This window comes from Triticum urartu, chromosome 5A (assembly GCF_056163025.1).
Source record: "Triticum urartu cultivar PI428250 chromosome 5A, HENAU_Tu73, whole genome shotgun sequence".
NCBI classification, from domain to species: domain Eukaryota; kingdom Viridiplantae; phylum Streptophyta; class Magnoliopsida; order Poales; family Poaceae; genus Triticum; species Triticum urartu.
The window spans coordinates 49,733,763-49,756,880 of NC_141877.1; the positions used below are offsets into that span (position 1 = coordinate 49,733,763).

Genomic DNA, 23,118 nt, shown 5'->3' on the forward strand with positions numbered 1-23,118 from the left:
CTGCACCCGCGTCCAACGGAAGAGGACCGGCGGCCTACATGCGACAGTAGAGGAGGAGCGGCGGGGGCACCGTCCTGCTCTCGTCTCCGTCGGAGGAGCGGCGAGGACGGCGGCCTACTCTTGCGTCCGTCGGAAGTGGATCGGCCGGGGCGACGACCTTCTCTCAGATGCGTCAGAGGAGGGTTGGTGGTCTTCTCGTTTTCCGCGGCCTTCGAGTTTATCAACAGGAAGCCCAGAGCGGAGGCGCGGGTGCGGACGGCGCGGCGGCGCGGGTCGGCGCGGCGGTGCGTGGCGCGGGAGGCACGGGCGGAGGTTCTCCGGCGGCGGTCGAGGCGGTGGCTAGCGCGGCTGCAGCAAGAGGGCGAGCGAGGGGTGGGGCGGTGCCAAAACTGCTGGTTGCGTGAGGGCAGAGGGGAGCGACGTGGTCGGGGAACGATGTTAACCCAATGGCAATGATTGGTAATTAATTAAGTAATGGCAATGGTGGGTAATTAAAGCATAAAACGCGTTTAGTATGCTGGAGGGATGTAGACCATCAGATTGCAGGTTTCGATGGATAGGATGATTTGGTTCTCCGCCCTCTCTTTCTTTTATAGTGGTAGTAGACTAGTAGAATGCCTGTGCGTTGCTACGGGCTACAATGCATATAAATAAATCAAACAAATAATTAAGGCCGTCTTCACGGTCGAAGCTCATTTTTCCCTCGTACGTCCGGGCTTGTTCGGACATCAAATGGGCACCGAGTAGGCTCCCCAAAATTCAACTGTTTGGACAGTCCGAGCTCCCCAAATTAAGCCCATATGCGAGGGAGAAATGTGGTTGTCTGAACTATCTGTCGTGTTATCACCCACACATAGTCCCAATACAAAAACCCCACCCCATGACGCACCCTTCCGTTTTCCTGCGGAACCCTTCCCTTCCCGCTCGATTTCATGCCATAGTGGGACATTTCTCATTGAAGTCTTCTCCTTTAAAACCGGATGACGTCCACCTCACCTTGACCACGGCGCCTTGTCTCCTTGCACCATACTTCCTCACTGATCTAAAAGAGTGATAAGTATGTACGTAAAACTCAAAGGAGTTGATAGAAAAACTTAAATAAATGATGCTATCGGGCCGAAGCTCCGCGTCGGTCCCAGGTTGGTCGTTGGGTCTGACTTGATCCAATAGACTACGCGTCCTCCGCTGGTCCATGGGACATGGGACCCGCACACCAGTTATTCCCGTTCCTCCTTATCTTCTTCCTCGATGCGGATCCTCTTGTATCCATTGTCTTTCTCATTATCATGGTTGAGGTCATCCCTTCAGCATCGATATCCTTAAATCCCCCATGACTCCCTCTCACGAATAGGCCGACGACCTCCCTCATCCTTTCTCTATCACTCGCTAATCCCATGGCAACATCTCTTTTACCACGCCAGGGACCTCCCGCATGCATCTCTCGCAAATCCCCATGGCCCCCTCAGGTGGAGGATAGTCACCTGTGCTGCAAAAAGTCATGGAAAAGTTGCGTCCGGCACCTTCGGAACCTGCGACCAGCACCTGCAGAAGCTGCAATGCGTGGAGGTGAGGTCCTGGCGAAACCGGTGAGATGTTGAAACCGACCGTCAACAAGATTCAACAGCTGTTAAGTTTTGCTGGAACATGTGCTCATGTTTGTTGTGTAGATAGACCACGTGACGTAGATGCTACAGCCGATGACGTTATTTGTTGGAACCATTGGCAAGTTTTGCTGGAACTGATGCTTGGCAGACCTCGCAACGTGAATGCTATAACCGGCAAAGCAATTTGCTAGAATCAGCGACAAAAATTGGTAGACAGGTAATTTGGGCAACTGCGACGACATGAGGGTCCCCGGCGAGCCGTCAGAGTCAAATGCCCCTCAGTGTGCCATGGTCAACATTTTTCTTCCTCGAACCAGCACTACGGCAGGAGCTACACCTGGGGGTGATGGCAAGCTACAACATGGTGACATCGTGCTACAAGCGAGGAGAGATCGACGGCGACCACCGGGGGCGGTTCAATGATGTCGACATGATGCTCCAAGGTAGCCGATGATGTTGCAAGGGGAAAGAGCTATGGTGCGAGGTGTCGATTCCCGTCCCTCCATGAATCACCCATGGTGAGCTGCAATGAGCGGACCAGTGCTTCATGTAGGGGCAGAAGAAAAACTTAAATCAAATGGCTATTAGCATCCAGATCAAACGGTAGTGCGTATCGGATGACCCGGCAACTGCAGCGCCGCGAATTTGGGCTAGTCGACCGACGCCTAGCTGCCACCAAACCTGAAGTTCGTAAATGTGCTGTCACATCTTGATTAAACATTAACTGAGTTTCTGGTATAAAAAGGTGAAAGTTTGTTCATCATTTTAGCCAAATATAATAGTATTTATATAGTATGGTAACTCATTTCTTGGGATCGATTGTAGTCAATGGCCCATCCTGCTGCTCTACGCCTCTACTAATGAAGCCTCGATAATACACTTGTTTCTCAAAGTTCTAGGGAGCAGAAGCATTTCCATGTTTGCTTCCCTTTAGTGAAGCTGAAGGTAATGGCCTGTCGTTCAATATTCAAACACCTGAAGTTTTTCATGCCCACAAATACCCGATGATATTCTTATTTTCATAGAAAAGGATTTAAAATTTAAACCAAATTTACACCATTTTCTAATTGTTGTCACATTTGAGACAAACCAAACTAATACTGAAAACACATATGATATTTTTTTTTTAAACAACACATGAAATTATGAACTGATTTAGAACATTTTTATAAGCAAATGTAAAATAGAGCCATATGCTATCATATTGTTGAAAGAACACTTTCTGGAAATCAAAATGAAATGAAATAATCATACATTAGTCTCCACGAGTCTCACATATATAGACCATCTCATATATCCCAATTTCGTGTCAAATAATGAGATCATCGTCAAGATACATCTTCCTGATTACAGTGCAAAGTAATGCTATATCACAAATGGTTGTAAATCAACAATAATTATGTATAAGCATGCATGAGATCAATACTCAGGTTGTAGTAGAAATTAGTGATAAACCAATAAATAAAATATGTATACGCATGTAAGAAATTTAGAAGTGCATCTAAGCATAACATGTGCAGGTCACATACCAATAATATAGACATAGTTAGCGTCGGGGGAACCCACGAGATCTTTAACCAACAGAAAGAAAGCTACCCTCATCCTCTAGCCGGCTGTCATCCTATAACCAGCACTCCATCATGAATATCAATGCTTCCTTTCATATCCTTCCCAAACCTTACTCTTTCACATTTTCTTGTAATGATTCCTCCGAACAAATATCTAACCACACATGCTTTTGCCAGTACTGCTCGCATCATGTTCTCCTGGAATCCATTTATGTAGGTCAAATTGTTCCATTACCAAAAAAACTGGACACTGAAGATTTGCAATACCAGTGTCATACTAATTACTGACATTCATGTGGGATTGGAAGAAAATTCAAATTGCCTTTATTTTTTAGACAAGGGTAATTCAAATTACCTAAATAGTCCCAGTAGACGCAGTGACCACAGTTCACGATGTAGCGTATATGTGTACTGGGCCTTTGGTGCACGACTGCGTCGGTTGGGGCCTCACATGCTGCCCAGCACAGTCCTGCACTAACGAACTTTTGATGTTTCCCTCCTCCAAGGTTGTGAACATGAGTCCAAGTTTTTTGTTCTTCGACCACCAATCAAGTTTAGAACTGGTCCAACAATTTCATGTTGAGATCCGAATAGAAAAAGACATGATGCCATATGAGAAATATCATGGCCACCAAAGTGTAGCGCTTATGAGTTCATGAAACCACTTTGGTGAAGGAAAAGAAGAAGAAGAATACTGCGTATACATAAGAATAATGCTTATGAGTACATGAAGTAGCAAACATAATTCAAACAACTACAGTCATGCTTAGAATTAGGGAGCCAAGATGACTTCAAGAATAAAAGCAACAATTAACTCAACAGTGCTCACATTAGTGGTGTTGTCCTGCGTTATGGATGAGTTGCGGAAAGGGATAGGTGTTGCAAGCGTCAGCTAGAGGCAGACGTAAGTGAAGGGTACCATGGCAGCAAAACATGGGCTGAGAGGACGAGCGCATGCCACCGCCTCATCGCTGATCTCAGGCATCCCTAATTTCTCCATTACACAACCAGGGATAAGTTATGTCAAATTACATATCACTTTGGCTGGGAGTTGGTGTCACCATGGCTTGTCCAAATCAAGTGCTTACTTCTTTTGGATTGGAAAGACAACAAACTGAAGAATTAGTGCAGCATCATCCTGCAAATCAAACATGTTTCTTGTTTCTTCGTGCAACATCAGCTCTGCAAATCAAACATGTCAGTAGTAGATAATCTATCAGGATGGAGGCCCCTCGTCATTGGTGACATTGTCCTAGCCACAAAACTTCTCCAACAAAACAGCTCCATCTGACAGCAGCAATTGGGTTCACAAAACCAACATAAAAAATCAGTTCTGAATTGATAAACTAAATGATAGCTAAAATTTATACCGGGTCATAGGAGAATTCACACAGTTTGGTAAATATACAGGCTATAGTACATACACAAAATAACAGCTCTAGGCATAATAAACTTGCAACTTCTGTTGAACACCAAGAACAAGAAAGAAGCATACAACTGCATCCATTCACCATTGCATCCAGTTGTTCCCTTCAAACCTCCAAGAGTGATGGCGGCACCGGCATGACAACACCTGCACCAGTTCACCGAACCAATGAACCAAATCAATTGTTCACACTGTGTTATGATGAACAAATTCTAAGACATCACATCACTGTAGCAGTCCAAATAAATCGATACATTAGCTTTGAACAAATATTGACATAGATCGAGTTTCTAGCTCAGGGTTGTACGTGCACAAGTCTTACTTATTGCCTCACGCAGCGGTCTGCATTGATCCCATTGACCGATTGACTGCTGCCATGAACTGCTGCTGATGAGTTTGATTTGGGCGACGGCTGGCCAGGAAGTCCCATGGAAGAGAGATATAAGGGAGAGACAAAGCGTGTATGCATGAAATAGATTACTTCACATCGCGACGGTGGAGGACACCCGGCTGACGGCAAGTTGGTAAGGCAAATAAAAATTAAGGCGCTCTAACCGGAACAGAGGAGAGTGGAGCGACCATTACCAGATGGAAGAAGATGCACACACAAGGGGAGAGGAAGAGCGGCATGGCAGAGTAACCCACCGACGGCCGTGCCTCCAGTCTGCCTCCCCCGCGCCCCTCAGTTCGTCTCCACCGCACTCGATCGAGGGCGCGATCACGCAGCCGTGCCGCTGTCTTGCTTCGATGCCGCCGCACGTCATTCCTAGAGAGACCAAGATGGGAGAGATGAGCAGGCTCGGGTAGAGGGAAAAATCTGTACCTCACGCCCGTCTTCCACCATCATCCTAAGCCCGCCGCCGATGCTGCCTTGAGCGCCACTGTTTCATCTATCTAGACGCCACAGGAGAAAAACGTGATGGGAAGGGCTCATAGGGTTTGGCTGTCGTGGGTGAGAAGGATATGATCTGGGATTGATCGTCCGTGGCCATACAAGGAAGATTAAAGTGTCTAAAAAAGGAAGATTACAAAAGCAGGAAGGTAGGGAATCGGTCTGCCAACAAAATTGATCGACCAGGTGGACTTCAAAAGGGGAGAAAAAACATGTGGGATCGATGGGAGGGGAGGTCGAACGAACGAACCAACGACGTACGGACTGCTCCTTTAGGAGTAGAGATAATAGCAATGTTCATGGGTACACGGCGTTGGTCATGGGGAGTTCCCAACCAAACATGCCTACCAACTCCTAAATTACAAGCCTATTTGGCGAGATTATGAGCCTCGAAATTATGATTTCTACGCTCGAAAACATAAACAACCGAATTAAAAAAACTTCCCCGAAGTGATATTTCATGTACAATGGCCGAGCGCGCCCCACCGGATCCTTCATTTATATCCTGTACCACTCCTTTGCAATCCGAGGCAATCATCATGTTTGTCACCTGAAGATCCTCTGCTAGTGCAAGAGCCTCCCTAGGTGCAAGTGTCTCCAGGGTTGTCGGATCCGTTATGCCATGATAAACAGCCGCCGAGGAGCCCAAATATGCCCCCGTGTGGTCTCGACACACCGCTGAAACAGCCCCGCCACGTCTGTGGCGCCCAACAGCCCCGTCCACATTGATCTTCATAACACCCACCGGTGATGGACGCCAGTTAGCTCTACCTTGCGGTACTGCTGCATGTACTTGCCTCTCATTTGGCTTCTCCAACTGCTGCAGTTCATTGATGTACGAGGTAACAAACGAACTAGTTTGAAGTGGAGACTGAAAAATACCTTCATGGATTGCCTTCCTTCTGGCATACCAAATCGCCCACAACGTCACAATCATTCTGGTGAAAGACTGCTGATCAAGAATCTCATGTAGCCTAAACAGCCAGTTCCTAGCACCGGGCTCCTCGATCGCCGCCATGTGTGACACCAGGCCCGGTTCAGATAAAGCCCAGGTGCAGCGGGCTGACGTGCATGACACAAGGGCGTGCCGCCATGAATCAGGAGACCCGCAAAGTGGGCATGCATCACGTGTTGCCATATTCCTTTTGTTCAAAACATCCGTCGTTGGAATAGAATGCCGGGCTAGTCGCCATAAAAAAATTCTGACCTTCGAAGGCACCGTCATGGCCCAAAGAGAGGACCAGTCCCACTCTTCTCTATCGTTGCTTGATGGCCCACTTCTTCCTTCTAGCCAGTTTTCCCGAGAGATCTTTGTGTTGATCATGAACTTGTAGGCCGAGCTCACCGTAAAGATTCCCTTCTTCTCCGGATGCCATGCCCAAAAATCCTCAATATTGCTAGTACATACCAGAATCCGCAGAATTGCCTCTGCATCAGTTGGCAAGAATACCGTTTGAACAAGAGTATCGTTCCACGAACCTGTTGCTGGAAGGAGCAATTCCGAAACCAATTGTGGTGGGTCTTGGACCCGAGATACAATCGGCCGTAATGACCCCTCCTTGGGTATCCAGTTGTGATCCCATATGCTCGTGGTCTGACCGTTGCCAATCCTCCGGATTATACCCTGTTTAAGGATATCGCGCCCTTCCAGGATAGCTCGCCAGATTTGAGAAGGACATGAACCCAGCTCTGCCGTGAGGAACTCTGTATTTGGATAGTAAGACGCTTTCAGGATTCTGGCGCTCAATGAGGTAGGATCGTGCATCACCCTCCACGCCTGTCTAGCTAACAGTGCCAGATTAAAAAGCTCAAGGTCTTTGAAACCCATACCTCCCAAGTATTTTGGCCTTGTCATTACCTCCCAAGATACCCAAGCCGGTTTTCGTTGCCCCTCCTTGCAGCCCCACCAGAACTTGCGGATGATAGAATTTATATGTTCACATAGACCTCTGGGGAGCTTAAAACATGACATGGAATACACCAGAATGGCTTGTGCAACTGACTTGATTAGTACCTCCTTACCTCCAGCTGATAAGCACTTACCCATCCATCCTTTCACCTTATCCCACACCCTTTCACTCAAGTGTTTGAAGGTGCCCCCTTTTTGCATGTCCAACATCAGTAGGCATGCCAAGATATCTGTCAGTTAAAGACTCATTAGGAACCTGAAGACAACCCTTGACTGCATCTCTAACAATCTGTGGGCATCCTTTGCTAAAGAAAATAGATGATTTTTCCTTATTTATCCGTTGTCCCGAGGCCATACAGTAGGTATCCAAAAGGTGTGACACTTCTTCTGCTCCATCAACACTCGCCTTGAAGAACAGCAGGCTATCATCCGCGAATAAAAGATGGTTCACCGACGGAGCCGATGGAGCCACCTTGATGCCGCTGAGCTGGGATGATACAATCCGAGTTTTTAACAGGCATGAAAGGCCCTCTGCTGCCAACAGGAAAAGGTATGGAGAGATGGGATCTCCCTGACGAATACCTCTGGATGGTGAAAATTCTTCTGATTTGCACCCATTAAACATAACTGAGAAAGAAACTGTTCTGACCATGTTCATTACAATGGAGACCCATGGTTCTGCAAAACCCAGTTTCCTCATTATAGCTTCCAAATAATTCCACTCCACTCGATCATACGCCTTCATCATGTCAAGCTTGAGAGCACAGTAGTTATTGGTCTTGGACTTATTCCTCTTCATAAAGTGCAGACACTCATACGCTGAGATTATGTTATCAGTAATCAGCCGGCCCGGCAGAAAGGCTGATTGCTCTTCAGAAATAATATCAGGTAGTATTATCTTCAAACGATTAGCTAGGACCTTTGAGGCTATCTTGTAAAAGACATTGCATAAGCTAATCGGTCGAAATTGAGATAGAAGAGTCGGATTTGATACCTTAGGGATTAATACCAAAACAGTGTCATTCACGCACTCGGGGCTTTCCTCCCCTCAGACTATGCTCAGTACAGCTCGAGTCACCGCCACTCCACAGATATCCCAGTGCCTCTGGAAAAAGTGTGCCAGGAACCCGTCTGGTCCTGGGGCCTTGGTCGGGAACATCTGAAAAAGTGCCTTTTTGACTTCATCTTCCTTGTAAGGAGCCATTAGCTTTTCATTCATCGCAGCGGTCACCTTGGAGGGGACATGTTGCAGCACATCCTCTAGACCCTGCACACCCTCTGAGGTGTATAAAGTTTTATAGAAATCAAGGGCCATCTGCTGCATTTCTGTCATCTCCTCCGTGAGCTGCCCATCTTGCTTCTGCAAAGCTTTTATCAAGTTCTTACGGCGCCTATTTGAAGCTCGGAGATGGAAGAAGTGTGTGTTCCTATCCCCCTCAGACAACCAAGCCACCCGAGACCGTTGGCGCCACATTATTTCTTCCCGAAGATAAAGCTCGATCAGACGATCGTTTGTTTTGATCTCAACATGACTAGGAGCAGACCTTGCTGGATCACTCCTAAGCCGCTCCAAGTCTTTCTTCAACCTCCTTATTTCTACTTTCACACTCCCAAAAGTAGACTTGCTCCACTCGCCCAAGTTATTGGAGAGGGATTGTAGATTAGCTCGGACTTTGGCCACCGTCAGATTAGGACCGTTCGCCTCCCATGCACGCTGGACCGTGGGGATCAAATCGGGATGCGTGTCCCACATGCATTCATACCGAAACTGTTTGTCTCCTTGCTTCCTTCTTTCCGGTGGAGCCAGAATCAGGTTTATAGGGGAGTGATCAGAGGTTGCAGCGGTAATGTGATCCACCGCTGCTAATGGAAAGCGAGCACACCACTCGGGCGTGCCCAAGGCCCTGTCAAGCCTAACACGGGTATATGAACTGCCAGTAACCTTCTTCTCAAACGTCCACTTCCGGCCCTGGTAGCCAAGATCAATTAGACCACACACATCAACCGCATCACGGAAGCCTTGAATCTGAGTTTGACTTCTCTGCCCAATTCCCTCATGTTCGTCGTAGCAGAGAACTTCGTTAAAGTCCCCAATGCACACCCAAGGCATGTTTTGGAGGGCAGCCAGGTTCTTCATAGTATCCCACGTTCTGTAACGTAGATGTGTTTGTGCCTCTCCATAGAAACATGAGAGCCTCCAAGGGTCTCCACCCATATCTGAGATTTTGGCGTCAATATGATACTGCGAATAACCCAAAATCTCAAGCTTTATTTCATTATTCCAATACAAAACTAAACCACCGCTTCTACCGATGGAACCAACAGCAAAGAAGAGTCAAAACCTAAAGTACTTGATAAATTTTCAGCTCTGTCTTGGCTAATCTATGTTTCGACGATACAAAGTACTTTAGGGGCAAACTTTAAAGCGATTTCTCGCAGCTCTTGAACTGTCGGGGCGTTGCCTAATCCCTGGCAGTTCCAGCTTAGACAACTCATTGTGCTCGGCGGTCCTCCACCGGGGAGGCCGCCGCTTTTGCATCATGAATCTTCAGCCCCGCTGCGTTCTTTCTTCCACCACTCGGCACCTTCTCTGCCTGCTGCGAAAGCTTCGAGCGCTTTGGGTCTTGCTTCGGTGGAGGACTGACAGGGAGACCAGCTGAATTAACACTGTTTTTCTCAACAGTCACAATCTCTAGGCTTGTGTTAGCCCCAGATGGGGCAATAGTACCCACTACCTCTTCAGATGTCCTTTTGCGGTTTGCATCACTGTTTTCCATGTCAGTATCCACATCATCCCTTTCCTCACCATGTGTTTGCTGTCCTGAGTTGCCTCCGCCCTCTTTCCCCCTCGGTTTACGTCCAGTATTGCGACGCCTAGTACCCCACGCCGCAGTGGCTGGTGCTCTCAGATTCTTGAACGTCAAGGCAGAGGGAGGGTGAACACCATCACCGTGTTCCTTGAATTCGTGGCCCATCATACCGCACACCTGACACCAATCTGGGAGGCGCTCGTATTTCACCGCAAAAATTTCTCGCTGACCCCCACGAACTATGGAAGTCGCTTTCTTCAGTTGCTTCCGAACATCCAGGCGGATCCTCACTCTATAGAAGTTACCTTCAAAGTCAAAGGACGACGGTTCTGACTCCACAAATTCTCCAATCTTTGCTGCCAGGGCTTTAACCTTACTATGGTAGGCTATCGGTAGGTCTAGGATTCTTGCCCAGATCTCAAACTTGAAAAGTTCAATTGATGAAGGCTTGGAATATCCATCATAAGGGACAATAATCACTGGGTTGCCCCGAAAGTGCCATGGTCCCCCTTGTGTAACTCTTTCCCAATCCCCTAGACACTCAAACTGCATGATGAACATGTTTTCCTCTAGGGTTTTAATCTTTACCCTTCTTGCAAGGTCCCATGCAGATCACATGTTACTGAAGAACCAGTACGTGCTAAATTCCTTGTCGATGTGAACGCGAACCAAAGTCATCCACCTGAGATTCTCCTCTGGTGGCGCATCATCCTCCTCGAAGACGACATCGTCGAGGTCATCTTCTTTCAGGGCAAGCTCCTCCATGAGATCCTCCAGCTTCCCCTTCCCCTTGTTGCTAGAAGCGCCCGCAGTACCTTGCTTCGCCATCTTCCCAACAGTTGGATCCAATCTCGCAGCCTCAGCGCCGCCGTGACCAGAGCCCAAAACCCTAACAGCCTCCGCCCAGTCTAGTCCCCCCACCAAGGCCGGGAAGCAGTGCTAGACTGCCCCGTAATCAGCCCGAGCGGAGCGATCAGACGAACGGAGGTGAGGGATAGATAGATCTCAACGTCATCGAGGGCGACGAGAAAAGGACGAAAACCCTAACGAGAGGGAAAGGACTATTTGATCTGGAGGCCGAAACGCAGGCATGTGGTAAACTGGGTCGTTGGCCAGCCCATTACGGTTCGAGTCCATCGTGATGGCAGGCCCACAGAGGAGGAGCGGACTGTTGGATCCAGTCCGTGATGGATCATGATGTGGAGGCGTCAGACGACTGCACAGCAGCTTCCGAGTAGTAGCAGGGCAGTGCATTGTAGCTTCCGAGCAGTAGTAGTAGCAGTGCACAGCGAGGTGCCGCGCTCGCCCCTAGTGGCAGGTGCCAGCGCAGGGGGTGTTGCCGGGGGCTGTGGCGGCGGGGCCGTTGCAGCCGTTGCCAGGTGGTCTCTTTTGACAATGATTTTCAGAGGTGGTCTCTTTTGACAATGAATTCGCTAAGGTGGTCTCTTTTAACAAAAACTCCCACAGACCTTCACAATCAACATTAGAGAAAAAGAATATTTTGTGCGTATATATACTTTGCTGATCCAGGTTAAATTGTGCAGAAAAGCTACTCCAGAACATAATTTAACCAGAGAGCCACTTAATGGATACCTCGCCTTCAGAGATATAAGCTATCTGGTAAATCCTTCATCACTGTTTTTTGTGCTTCCGTAATTCTCAGACTGCATATGGGGTTGTTGATCAAAATGTATTGGCCTGCATATGGCAATGGACTATTCAGATCCACACATGTACATCTTCGAATACATTTTGAAAGCTAATCATATGCCAAAATTTCGAAAGTTCCCTTCAGTTTGTCAAAAAAAATATCCCAAGCATACATACAAGTTGCAGAGTAAGAGTTCGTTGAGCTAACAGTGCTTCTTATTTCAAACTGTAGTTAGTTACTATGGTGAGTGTGCTTTGAGTTTGATCTTTATTAACATTGAAGCCAACATGCAAACCTATAAGCACTAGATATATGTTTTATATATGCCCAGAGTCTGCATATGTTTGTGGGATGAACGAGTGAGTGGTGAAAATTCTATAGGTGTTTTGTCATAAGACATCCTCATTCATATCATATCATATTACATTACGCACGCAGACTACTTTAGAAATTGTAGATAACTGAGGAGAGGCTACATATGATCATGCTGGGCGAACCCCCTTCCTCTGCTCCAAGCCTCCAGGTGCAGTTGGGATGCAGGCCATCCGCCCTTTGTCCACTGGTGCCGTTGCTCTGCTCCGCCCTCTGGCCACCGGTGTCGTTGCTCTGCTCCACTGCCGTCATCGTTTGCCAGAAACCCGATTTCATCCACGTCTTCCCCAGGTCAACAGAGCCGCATTTAGTTCACTGCTTCTGACTAAGCTTCTCGATGTGGAGGTGATGTAATCCCGTTGTTCTTCAGTAGTTTTTAGGTTGCTGACACCAAATGTCCCACACTTCTATCTTATCAATTAAACTATTCAACTAAACAGCAAATAAACCCTTCGGCTGCAGGTCATTGATGATTGACTGTTCACTTCCTCTCCCCACGATCTCCACAAGTAACTGATTTATTCCCATTTAAATTGGGTGCTCCACAACCCATTTCATTCCCATCGTACTCCATAGCAGTCATACAGCACATTTCCTGGTGAGCAAATCTCTCCCCTGTCCTCATGCACATTCCCTGCGACATTTTGCTGATTCATCACAGCTTTGGACTTCCTCAGGTACTAGACAAAATTGTACACCCGGCCTCCCATCTTGGTTGTTCTTCCCCTGCTGCATACCCAGACGCCTTGGATTGACGGCTCCTGTAGGTAAATATTGTTGCCATCTATTGCTTACTCTAAAGTTTTGTGTACTTTGTTCATATATGAATTTAACTGCTATTTCTGAATTTTTGTATGCTTCGCTACATTGAATATAGCTCTGCTTTTCTTTATCTGTTCTGAATTTTGTTTGTCTATCAATTTAAATTCAATATGGTACAAGAATCCATATGCCTTGCATTCATCCCCTGCATTTCACAGATGTTTTAGGAGGGTATTCTTTAGTCTCTTCACGCCATCGCCTTGCATTTGTCCAAATCTAAATTTACTTTGCCAATTGAACCTGTATTCTTCAGTTTTAGTTTTTTATATGGTATGAGAAGACATAGACCTTGCATTTCACCCCCTTATATAGTTTGCTTTAGTATCTTCGCGCCGTTCATCTATTTCTATCACCTTGCGTTTGGTACACTTGCCGACATGGATAGGGCAGAAAGCTCTTCGCATAATTCAGTTGGACGAAATGTCGTCCATCATTACCTAATCCTCCTCCTCGAGTGAACCCATATGTTGCTGCCCAGAACCGCCGTATGCGTCTCCTCTCTTATATAAGTTCATTGGTTGATGAACCTCAGTTAGTCATACACGTACTTATTTGTTGGTTTTGGTACAGTTAGTCCTATCAAATGTCGTATTTTTCATTTAGTTTGACAGGAAGAATTGTGCTATATGTACCTATTATACAAGTCTAACTACGAGTTCCTTACATAATATATATGGAGTGTAGAGAGCAAATCAATACATGGTAGAAAGTAAAGGAAACTTCAAAAGGAAATTGGCATTTCATGGTAGAAACAAAACCCAAGATTATGGCCTCCAGGTAAAAAATATTATATATATATATATATATATTATGCCTTTCAAGTGTTACTTCTCTAGGTTAATGTTTCATATACTCCTGCACTTGGTTCGTTAGCTTAGGATATATGTTACTTAGGATAATGCAAAAAGTGAGCAAACCTCTATATTAGAGAATGGTTACATACATATGCAATAAAAATGCATTGACATTAATAACAGATTTGTTGTACCTCACAAGGTTCACTGGTGGTACAGTATGTGCAAATATCCTTTCAAGTACATGACAAAAGGATTTTATTGTACCAGATTGAAAATGGAGTCTAATGTTGGATCATCTGCTTCGTCACTTCAAACAGTCAATGAAATAGATAATCATCAAGAATGTCGCTATATTACACCAAATAAGGTTGTTTGGCGCTTATCATAGTATGATATTCACCATACATACCCGTCCATACAAAGATTTGATGTTATACTTGCTGGAATGAGGATTAATTCGATGTCCAGGTTCCCCATAAGGTATGTCCCAAAGAAAAGCTTCTCGGTCGGCAATTCGCAGATGTTGCCCTCTATAAAGGTTAGACGTTTTCTATTCATTTAGAGTTATACTTTTCTTCCTAATTTCATCCTTATTAGGAAAAACTAACATGAACCATGAAATACTTGTAGAAAACGATGGGAAGCGTTCTACCCTCTCGTGAGAGGGCCGCGTGGTATTTATTGATAGAGATGGGGCATATCCCATGATCGCATACATGACTTGGAGTACAAGGGATTAGGAGATAGAGAGGAAGTAGTTTAAGTAGATACTAATCTATCTCTAGTCTAACCAGAACTCCAACTAACAATATATGCGCCTAGGGCCACATGAGATATATTTCAACACCCCCCTTAATCACAACTTGACCAAGTTGAGATTACGCCTGAATTTCTCAAAGCTTTGTGTGGGAAATGCCTTGGTGAAGCCATCTGCAATCTGATCTCCAGAATGAATAAAACGAACATCGAACTGTTTGTTAGCAACACGTTTTCTTACAAAGTGGAAGTCTATCTCAATATGCTTTGTTCTGGCATGAAAAACAGGATTGGCAGAGAGATAAGTAGCACCAAGATTATCACACCATAAACAAGGAGCTTGCACCTGTATTACCCCAAGTTCCTTCAGCATTGACTGAAGCCAGATAATTTCTGCAGTAGCACTTGCCAGAGCCTTATACTCAGCCTCTGTACTAGACCTAGAGACAGTTGCTTGTTTCTTAGCACACCATGATATCAGGTTGGGACCAAAGAATATGGCAAAGCACCTGTGGACCTCCTGTCATCTATACTTCTAGCCCAGTCAGCGTTAGTGAATGCACTTACAAGAGTGGACTGAGACCTGCTGAATGTTAGTCCAACTTTAACTGTATATTTTACATATCTCAGAATACGTTTAGCAGCAGTCCAATGCGAGGTGGTAGGTGCATGCAGAAACTGACAGACTTTGTTCACAGCAAAGCATAAATCTAGTCTAGTAAGGGTGAGGTATTGGAGTGCACCGATCATGCTTCTGTACTGAGTGCTATCTTCCAAACTTAGGGGCTCACCTTCATGCAGGGATAACTTTTCTGAGCTAGATAATGGAGTTGGTGAAGGCTTGCAGTTCTGCATCCCAACTCTTTTCAAAAGATCAGTTGCATACCTTTCCTGAGATAAGACTATACCATCTTTGTTTTTCGTGACTTCAATGCCCAAGAAGAAATTCAGGTCTCCTAGGTCCTTCAAAGCAAATTCTGAGCCAAGGTCCTTTAGGAGTGCCGTTACTGCTTCATCAGATGAACTAGTAACAATAATATCATCAACATATATGAGCATGTACATTGTTATATTGGATTTATTGAAAATAAACAATGAAGTGTCAGACTTGCAAGGAACAAAACCAATCCTTTGCAATTTCATGCTCAGACGAGAATACCAGGCTCTTGGGGCCTGCTTCAGACCATACAAAGCCTTATCAAGTTTGCACACATGGAAAGGTGCATCTTTGTTTTCAAACCCAGGTGGTTGTTTCATGTAAACCTCCTCTTCTAGAACGCCGTGTAAAAACGCATTCTGTACGTCCAATTGCCTTAGGCTCCATCTCCTAGATACAACAATAGACAAAACCAATCTGATAGTAGCAGCTTTAACAACTAGGCTAAAAGTATCCTCATAGTCAATACCATACCTCTGTTTAAAACCCTTTGCTACTAACCTAGCTTTATAGCGATCAATAGATCCATCTGCCTTCTTTTTTATTTTATAAACCCATTTGCAATCTATCAAATTTTTACCTTGACCACGTGGAACAAGATGCCAAGTCTTGTTTTTCTTCAAAGCCATGTATTCCTCCTCCATGGCCTTGTGCCACTTAGCATCCCCCAATGCCTCTTCAACAGACTGTGGTTCTCCTGTAGAACAAGCTAATCCAAACTTCAAAATTCTTTTGTAATTCATAGGCTGCAATTTTCCTGTTTGTAACCGTGTGCCCACATGTGTGGAACGAGGTGGCACAGCTGAAGGAGTAGTCGTCCCGTCCACAGAAGATCCCGCCACAGGGTCCAGCGCACCCGCCGCTTCTCCATGCAGCGACGCGCCTGCGCAGTTTGACGAGGCAGGCGAAGGCGACGGTTCAGCAGCATCTGTCGCGGGCCCCGCGTCCCTTGCGGGAGACGCCGGCGCGTGGCCGCCTGCGGGCCAGCACCAGGCGTGTGGTCGAGCGCCTGCTGAACCGTCCCACGGCCCGAGCCGCAGGTGGCTAGCATGGATTGGGCCACACCCGCCCTGCAGGGCACGTCGGATCTCGAGGGCGAGCCCACCTCGGTCTGCCGCTGCTGCAGCGTATCTGCACGGGATCTGCCGCCTGCGGATCCCGAGGCTGCCGGCGCAGGGGAATCGACCTCGTGTTCTGCGCGGCTGGCATCTTCTGCCACATGAAATAAGGGTCCATTTTGGACAATTTCAACATCATTTTCTTCAGAATAAATTCCTGTGTCATCTGCACCATCATCATGAGACTGAAAAAGGTTATGAGGGTTAGTCACATGATTATCAGAATTGTTTTCATCGCCCCCTTGATCTATGCCGGAAAGATGTCTAGGGAGAAGAAGGATTTCCTTTCTCAATAGAGCTCCGGCATTAGGGTGTAGATCTTTGAAGGGAAAAACGGTCTCATCGAACACAACGTCACGAGAAATATATACCCGGCCGGTGGACACATCAAGACACTTGACACCCTTGTGTTGGGGACTGTAGCCAATGAACACTCATTGCTTGGAGCGAAAGGAGAGTTTGCGAGCATTGTATGGTCGAAGATTAGGCCAACATGCGCAGCCAAACACTCGTAAGGAGGCATAGTTAGGTTTGACGTGCAATAGTTTTTCCGTAGGAGTTTGGTAGTTGATGACACGGCTAGGCAGAAGATTAATGAGATAGGTGGCTGTGAGGAATGCTTCATCCCAAAACATGAGTGGCATAGACGCATTTGCGAGAAGTGAGAGGCCAACCTCAACGATGTGCCGATGTTTGCGTTCGGGGAGCCATTTTGTTGGTGTGCGTGCGGGCAAGAGACATGATGGGAAATTCCCAGTTTTTGGAAGAATGATTTGAGTTTCTCATACTCACCACCCCAGTCCGATTGGACTGAAATAATCTTTCGGTCAAACTTACGTTCAACGAGTGCTTGAAAATTTTGGAAAACTTGAAACACATCGGATTTATTTTTGATAAGATAGATCCAAGTAAACTTACTATAATCATCAATAAAGCTTACATAGTATTTGTGTCTACCAACAGAGATGGGTGCTTGCCCCCATACATCAGAGAAAATGAGCTCTAATGGTTGAGACGAAACACTTGTTGACACGGGGTAAGGCAGTTGATGACTTTTTGCTCTCTGACAAGAATCACACACTGTTTCTAAGCTATGCTCACCAACAAAGGGGAGTTTATTTTTCCTAAGCACTCGTTGAACAATAGTAAAAGATGGATGACCTAATCGATCGTGCCACCTTGCCGAAGATAGCTTTGTGACACCAAGAACTTGTTTATTTGACCACCTAAAGCGAGGAATCAACGGATAGAGACCACCAATGCATCTACCTCTGTAGAGCACCCTCCTCGTTGCCTGATCCTTTATCAAAAACAAAAAGGGGTGAAACTCAAGGAATACATGATTGTCTAAGGCAATACGATGTACGGAAAGAAGATTTTTGTTTGCATGAGGAGAGTAAAGGATCTTGCGTAGATGAATAGAACGACTAGGGGTTTTGAATTCTGAATAACCAATATGATCTATCCTCATACCTGAACCATTCGCACCATGGATTTGTTCCTGTCCATGGAACTTCTCCCGCACCGTGAGCTTCTCCAAGTCGCCGATGAGATGATCAGTTGCCCCACTATCGACATACCAATTTGTATCGATGCCGTATTGAGCAGCAGCTGCAACCTTTTCTTCTAGTGCATCATCATCGAAACGGTACCAACAGTCCTTGGCACTTTGCCTGAACTTACCACATATCTGGCATTGGATTGGGTCGTTGTTCCTGGCGTTGTTGCCAGGTGCAGGGCCGCCTGGACCTCCGAGACCTCCTGGGCCTCCTTGGCCGGGACGGGAGCCCTTGTTGTTGGAGTAGAAGGGGCGTCCGTTACCTTGCCGTTTCTTGTAGCCGCCACCGCTGCTGTTCTGCTTCTTGTACCCACTGCCGTTTTGCTTCTGTGGCGGAGGAGGAGGGCCACCACGACGAGCAGTGAGGTTGGCAGAAGACTTGAAGCCACCGGTGCCTCCAACCCCACCTGTGAAGAGCTCGATGCACTGGTCGAAGTTGCAGACCGCCGAGTAGAGGAAGTCGACGGTGACCGGCTCGGTGCGGGCGTCCAGAGCCGAGACTACAGAGTTGTAGTCAAGGTCTAGCCCCGCAATGATGAAGGAGAGGAGTTCGTCCTCTTCCAGTGGCCTCCCAGCAGCGGCGAGTTCGTCCGCCAACGACCGCATCCGGCCAAAGTAGACCGAAGCAGATTGTGTTCCCTTCTGAGCATTGGCTAAAGCTATGCGGATGTTATTGATGTGGGAACGAGATTGTTAGGCAAACATATTACCCAGGGAAGTCCACATCGTGTGCGCCGTCTTGATGGAGACGACAGAGACGAGCACGTCTCTCGTCAGGTTGCTGAGGATGTGCCCGAGGACCTGCTGGTCCTGCCGAACCCATGCTTCATATGCCGGGTTGGGGATGTGCTGCTCCTTGCCATCCTTGTCCTTGGCGGTGATCAGCTTCTCCGGTGCAGGGATGGAGCCGTCGAGGTAGCCATATAGGCCAGCGCCAAGGAAGTGGGGGAGGATCTGAGCCCTCCGGAGGAGATAATTCTCCCTGGTTAACTTCTCCGGAACCTGGGGATCGAGGCTGGAGAGGGTAGAGGTGGAGGAGGAGGACCCCATGGATTTGTTTTGGTGTAGATCGGTTTGTCTCAGAACGAAGGGGAAGAGGTCGCTCTGAATACCATGTAGAAAACGATGGGAAGCGTTCTACCCTCTCGTGAGAGGACCGTGTGGTATTTATTGATAGAGATGGGTCATATCCCATGATCGCATACATGACTTGGAGTACAAGGGATTAGGAGATAGAGAGGAAGTAGTTTAAGTAGATACTAATCTATCTCTAGTCTAACCAGAACTCCAACTAACAATATATGCGTCTAGGGCCACATGAGATATATTTCAACAATACTTCCAGCCATGTCCAAGCAAAGAACCGATGGCCCAACAATGTTCAGCGATAAGTATTGAGAGGTTTGCCATCAGCTACAAAATAGAAGTTGCAAGCTTTATATAAACACAGAGATGACCAAACTTTTACTATTTCACAGTCCGATTATCTAAACACCAGAGAACTCAAACAATACTACACCTACCCCTTACCAAGGCGCAAATATTGACACCGAGAATAACCAAAATAAGTAAAAAAATTAGAACTCTGTATAAATCAACTGATCCAGATTCAACGTGAAATGCAAATGTTGATTTTTGTTCACGGGTGCCCTTTAGCTAAAAGGATCACTGAATTTATAGAAGATGAAACCACCGACAAAGAGAGGTAAGAGCATATAACAATATTCCTTTTGCCATGGAATTTCTCATGAATGCAATATTTACATGCCAGTAAAAAAGAGGTAGAAACTGAGGCTACATAACTTCATATTCAGGTTGTCAACAGGCATAAGCAAGAGCCTCATATCACATTCAAAATTCCAAATATAAGATCCAGTATTCTTACTTTCTATCCTCAAACAGCATTGCAGACAACAATGTGGCAGTAAACAACTAAGAAGCATGAGATGAAAACAAAAATAAAAAGGGTTAATTATCCTTTTGCCCTCAATGGTGTCCATGTGCTCAGTTTTGCCCTCAGATGCGAATTGTCCTCAGTTTTGCCCCTAGTCCGAGCACATCAACTATGACGAGGCCAAACGGCCATATTTGAGTCCATTCCGTCCGCCGGCGTTAGTGGTTGTGGGTCCGGAGCTTACACGTGGGACCGCGTGGACGTGGGTCCGGAGCTGACATGTAGGCCCGTGCAACTAAATCCCCAAATCATTGGCAACCCATCCGCCCGGTCGGCTGTCCTGCGCCGCCGCCGCCACCTGCGCCGCGGCCAGCACCTGCCCCGCCACCAGCTGCACGGCCTGCTCCGCCGCTACCTCCCTGCGCCTATGCTCCACGGCTACCTGTGACGCCCACCACCTTCCTGCGACGCCACGGGTGGGGCGCCCGCCACCTGCTCGATCCGCGGCGCGGCCTCCTTCCGTGCGCCCGACCGGAGCGCTCAAAGGTGGGGGGCTGCTGGAGCTATTTAAACTAGGAGGAAGAACCCTAGGGCGAAATGGTGAGCAGCGGCGACCCCGGAGTATTTGGCGAGGCAGGCATCGGGCCGGAGATCCACCGCGTCCACGACTGGGTTCCCGAGGGGTAAGTCTCGCCTCTTGTTTAGATTGAGCTTAGTTGTGCATTTGAACACTCGATTCGAGTAGGTTTGCCCAATTAGTGTGCTGATTGCGTCTCTGTTTTTCGCCGGTTAGGATGGAGTTGCGGTTTGCTTTCATGGTGCACATTAGAAGGGACCGGTACATGTTTGATGCAAAGGATAAGAAGAAATACCAAGGAGGTTTTGATTATCGGTTGCCAATGGCTAGTAATTGGAGTTTCAGACAATTTGGGGAGGTAATTTGTAGCCAATATCCTTGGGGTTTGCTTGATGAAGTGGTATACAAATACTATGATGGGGAAAAGAATTGGGTGACAGTTAGTAATGATGAAGAGCTAGCTACCATGTTTGTTAGGCATAAAGAGAAAGATAATTTTCATGTGAGGCTGCAAGTTGATGTGCTTGAGCAGGCATTTGGACCTAGGATGGCGGGTGCAACATCTCGGGGAGAACCAAGTCATCGTAATGGCCTCTCTAGCCAGAACAGTTCAGTTGGTGCACGGTGACATGGTGGCTCGACAAGTGTGGGAAACAGCAGTAGGGTCCCCCTTGAAGTGGAGCCTGATGGCTACAATTCTGGGGTTGATGAAGAGAAGCTATATTCTGATGTTATTCGAAATTTACGACGGGCACCTCAGACTAAAAATCAAGATGAGGCTCACAATGCAGTCCGTGTGGATGATGACGCGATGGGTGAGGACGAAGACCTTGCAGCTGTTGAATGGGACCCTTTGAACCCTCATATGGAAGAAGGTACAGTTTTTGCATCCATGAATGAGTGTAGAAATGCACTTGTAACATACTGCATCAAGGTAGAACGTACTTTCAAAGTTGACAAGAGTAATCAAGTACGTTACAGAGTGCACTGTCCGACTGAAGGTTGTCCATGGAGGCTGCTTGCATCTAAAATGCGGAATAGCACTAATGTTCAGGTCAAAGTGAACCCTTTTAAGCACACATGCCAGGAATCAACCCTTAGGAAGGATACAATCAATAGAGCCAAGTCAAGATGGGTGGCAGAAGAAGTAAAGAAGTGGGTGAAAGAAAACCAGCAAGTGGGTCCAAAGGAATTGCAGAAGAACATCAAAGATAAGTTCAAGATAGATTTACCATACATGAGGTTGTTCAATGGTAAACAACATGCTATGGATTCTATTTATGGTAACTGGCAGGAAAGTTTTCAATTGTTGTATTCATTCAAAGGTGAAGTGGAGAGGACAAGCCCAGGTAGTATTGTAGATATTGATCACCACATCGTGGAGTACACATTCACGGGAGTGACAAAGACCAAGGAATGCTTTAGGAGGGTTTTTGTCTGCTTTGAGGCTTGTTGCCGGGGTTTTTTGGCAGGCTGCAGGCCTTATTTGGCTATTGATGCCACTTTTCTCACATGGAGGTTTAAAGGACAGTTAGTAGCAGCTTGTGCATTTGATGCACATAGTTTTGTATTTCCAGTTGCCTATGGTGTGCTGGAGACAGAGTCTGAGGAGAGCTGGACTTGGTTTTTGCATAATCTCCGCCAGGCTATTGCACATCCCAATGGGTTGGTCATTCATACAGATGCCTGCAAAGGTTTAGAAGTGTCCGTGGATAATGTGTTCCCTGGAGTAGAGCATAGGGAATGCATGCGTCACCTTGCTGCAAATTTCATGAAGAAATTCAAAGGAAAGGTGTATACCGACAATTTATGGCCAGCATCTTTGACATGCAGTGTGAAGAAGCACAACTACCACTTGAGGCAGTTATACATGAATCCCAAAGTGAAAGAATACTTGGAAACACACCACTCCAAGTTATGGGCCAGAAGCCAATTCAGTGAAGTGAGCAAATTGACTATGTGCACAATAATCTAGCAGAGTCTTTCAACTCAACGATCCAGAAACTAAAGGGTCATTATGTGGTGGATTTGCTTGACAGGATAAGGATAGAATACATGCAGAAATTTCATTATCGTGCAGGAATAGCCGAGGCAAAATTCATGGGCCACATTATCATCCCTGCCGTGATGAATGAACTGAAGCAGAAGACAACAGGCTTGGAAATGAACATGACTCTTTGCTCGGGTACCACAACAGAGATATCATATTTGGATAAAGAGAAGAGGGAATGGAGATATCCAGTGGATTTAGAATCTAGAACTTGCAGTTGTAGGCAATGGCAGATAACTGGGTTGCCATGCATTCATGCCTTGTTTTTCATCACTTCTCTCCCAGGTCCAGCAGGGAACATATAGCAGTATGTGCATGATTACTACTCTGTTGCAAGGTTCAAAGCCACATATGCTTATGCCTTGCCTGCTATGGAG

At 46.5% G+C, this 23,118-nt stretch overlaps 1 protein-coding gene across 1 annotated transcript; it reads right to left on the reverse strand.

The window, feature by feature from the left end:
- Positions 1 to 14,707: 14,707 nt before the first annotated feature.
- Positions 14,708 to 19,270, reverse strand: LOC147967943 (uncharacterized). The gene is made up of 7 exons (XM_087523323.1): positions 18,931 to 19,270; positions 18,136 to 18,879; positions 17,932 to 17,962; positions 16,650 to 16,847; positions 15,399 to 15,934; positions 15,117 to 15,215; positions 14,708 to 15,000 (listed from the first exon to the last, which is right to left on the reverse strand). Exons 1-7 carry the CDS (start codon positions 19,268 to 19,270, stop codon positions 14,708 to 14,710), a joined length of 2,241 nt encoding a protein of 746 aa, XP_087379449.1.
- Positions 19,271 to 23,118: the final 3,848 nt, after the last annotated feature.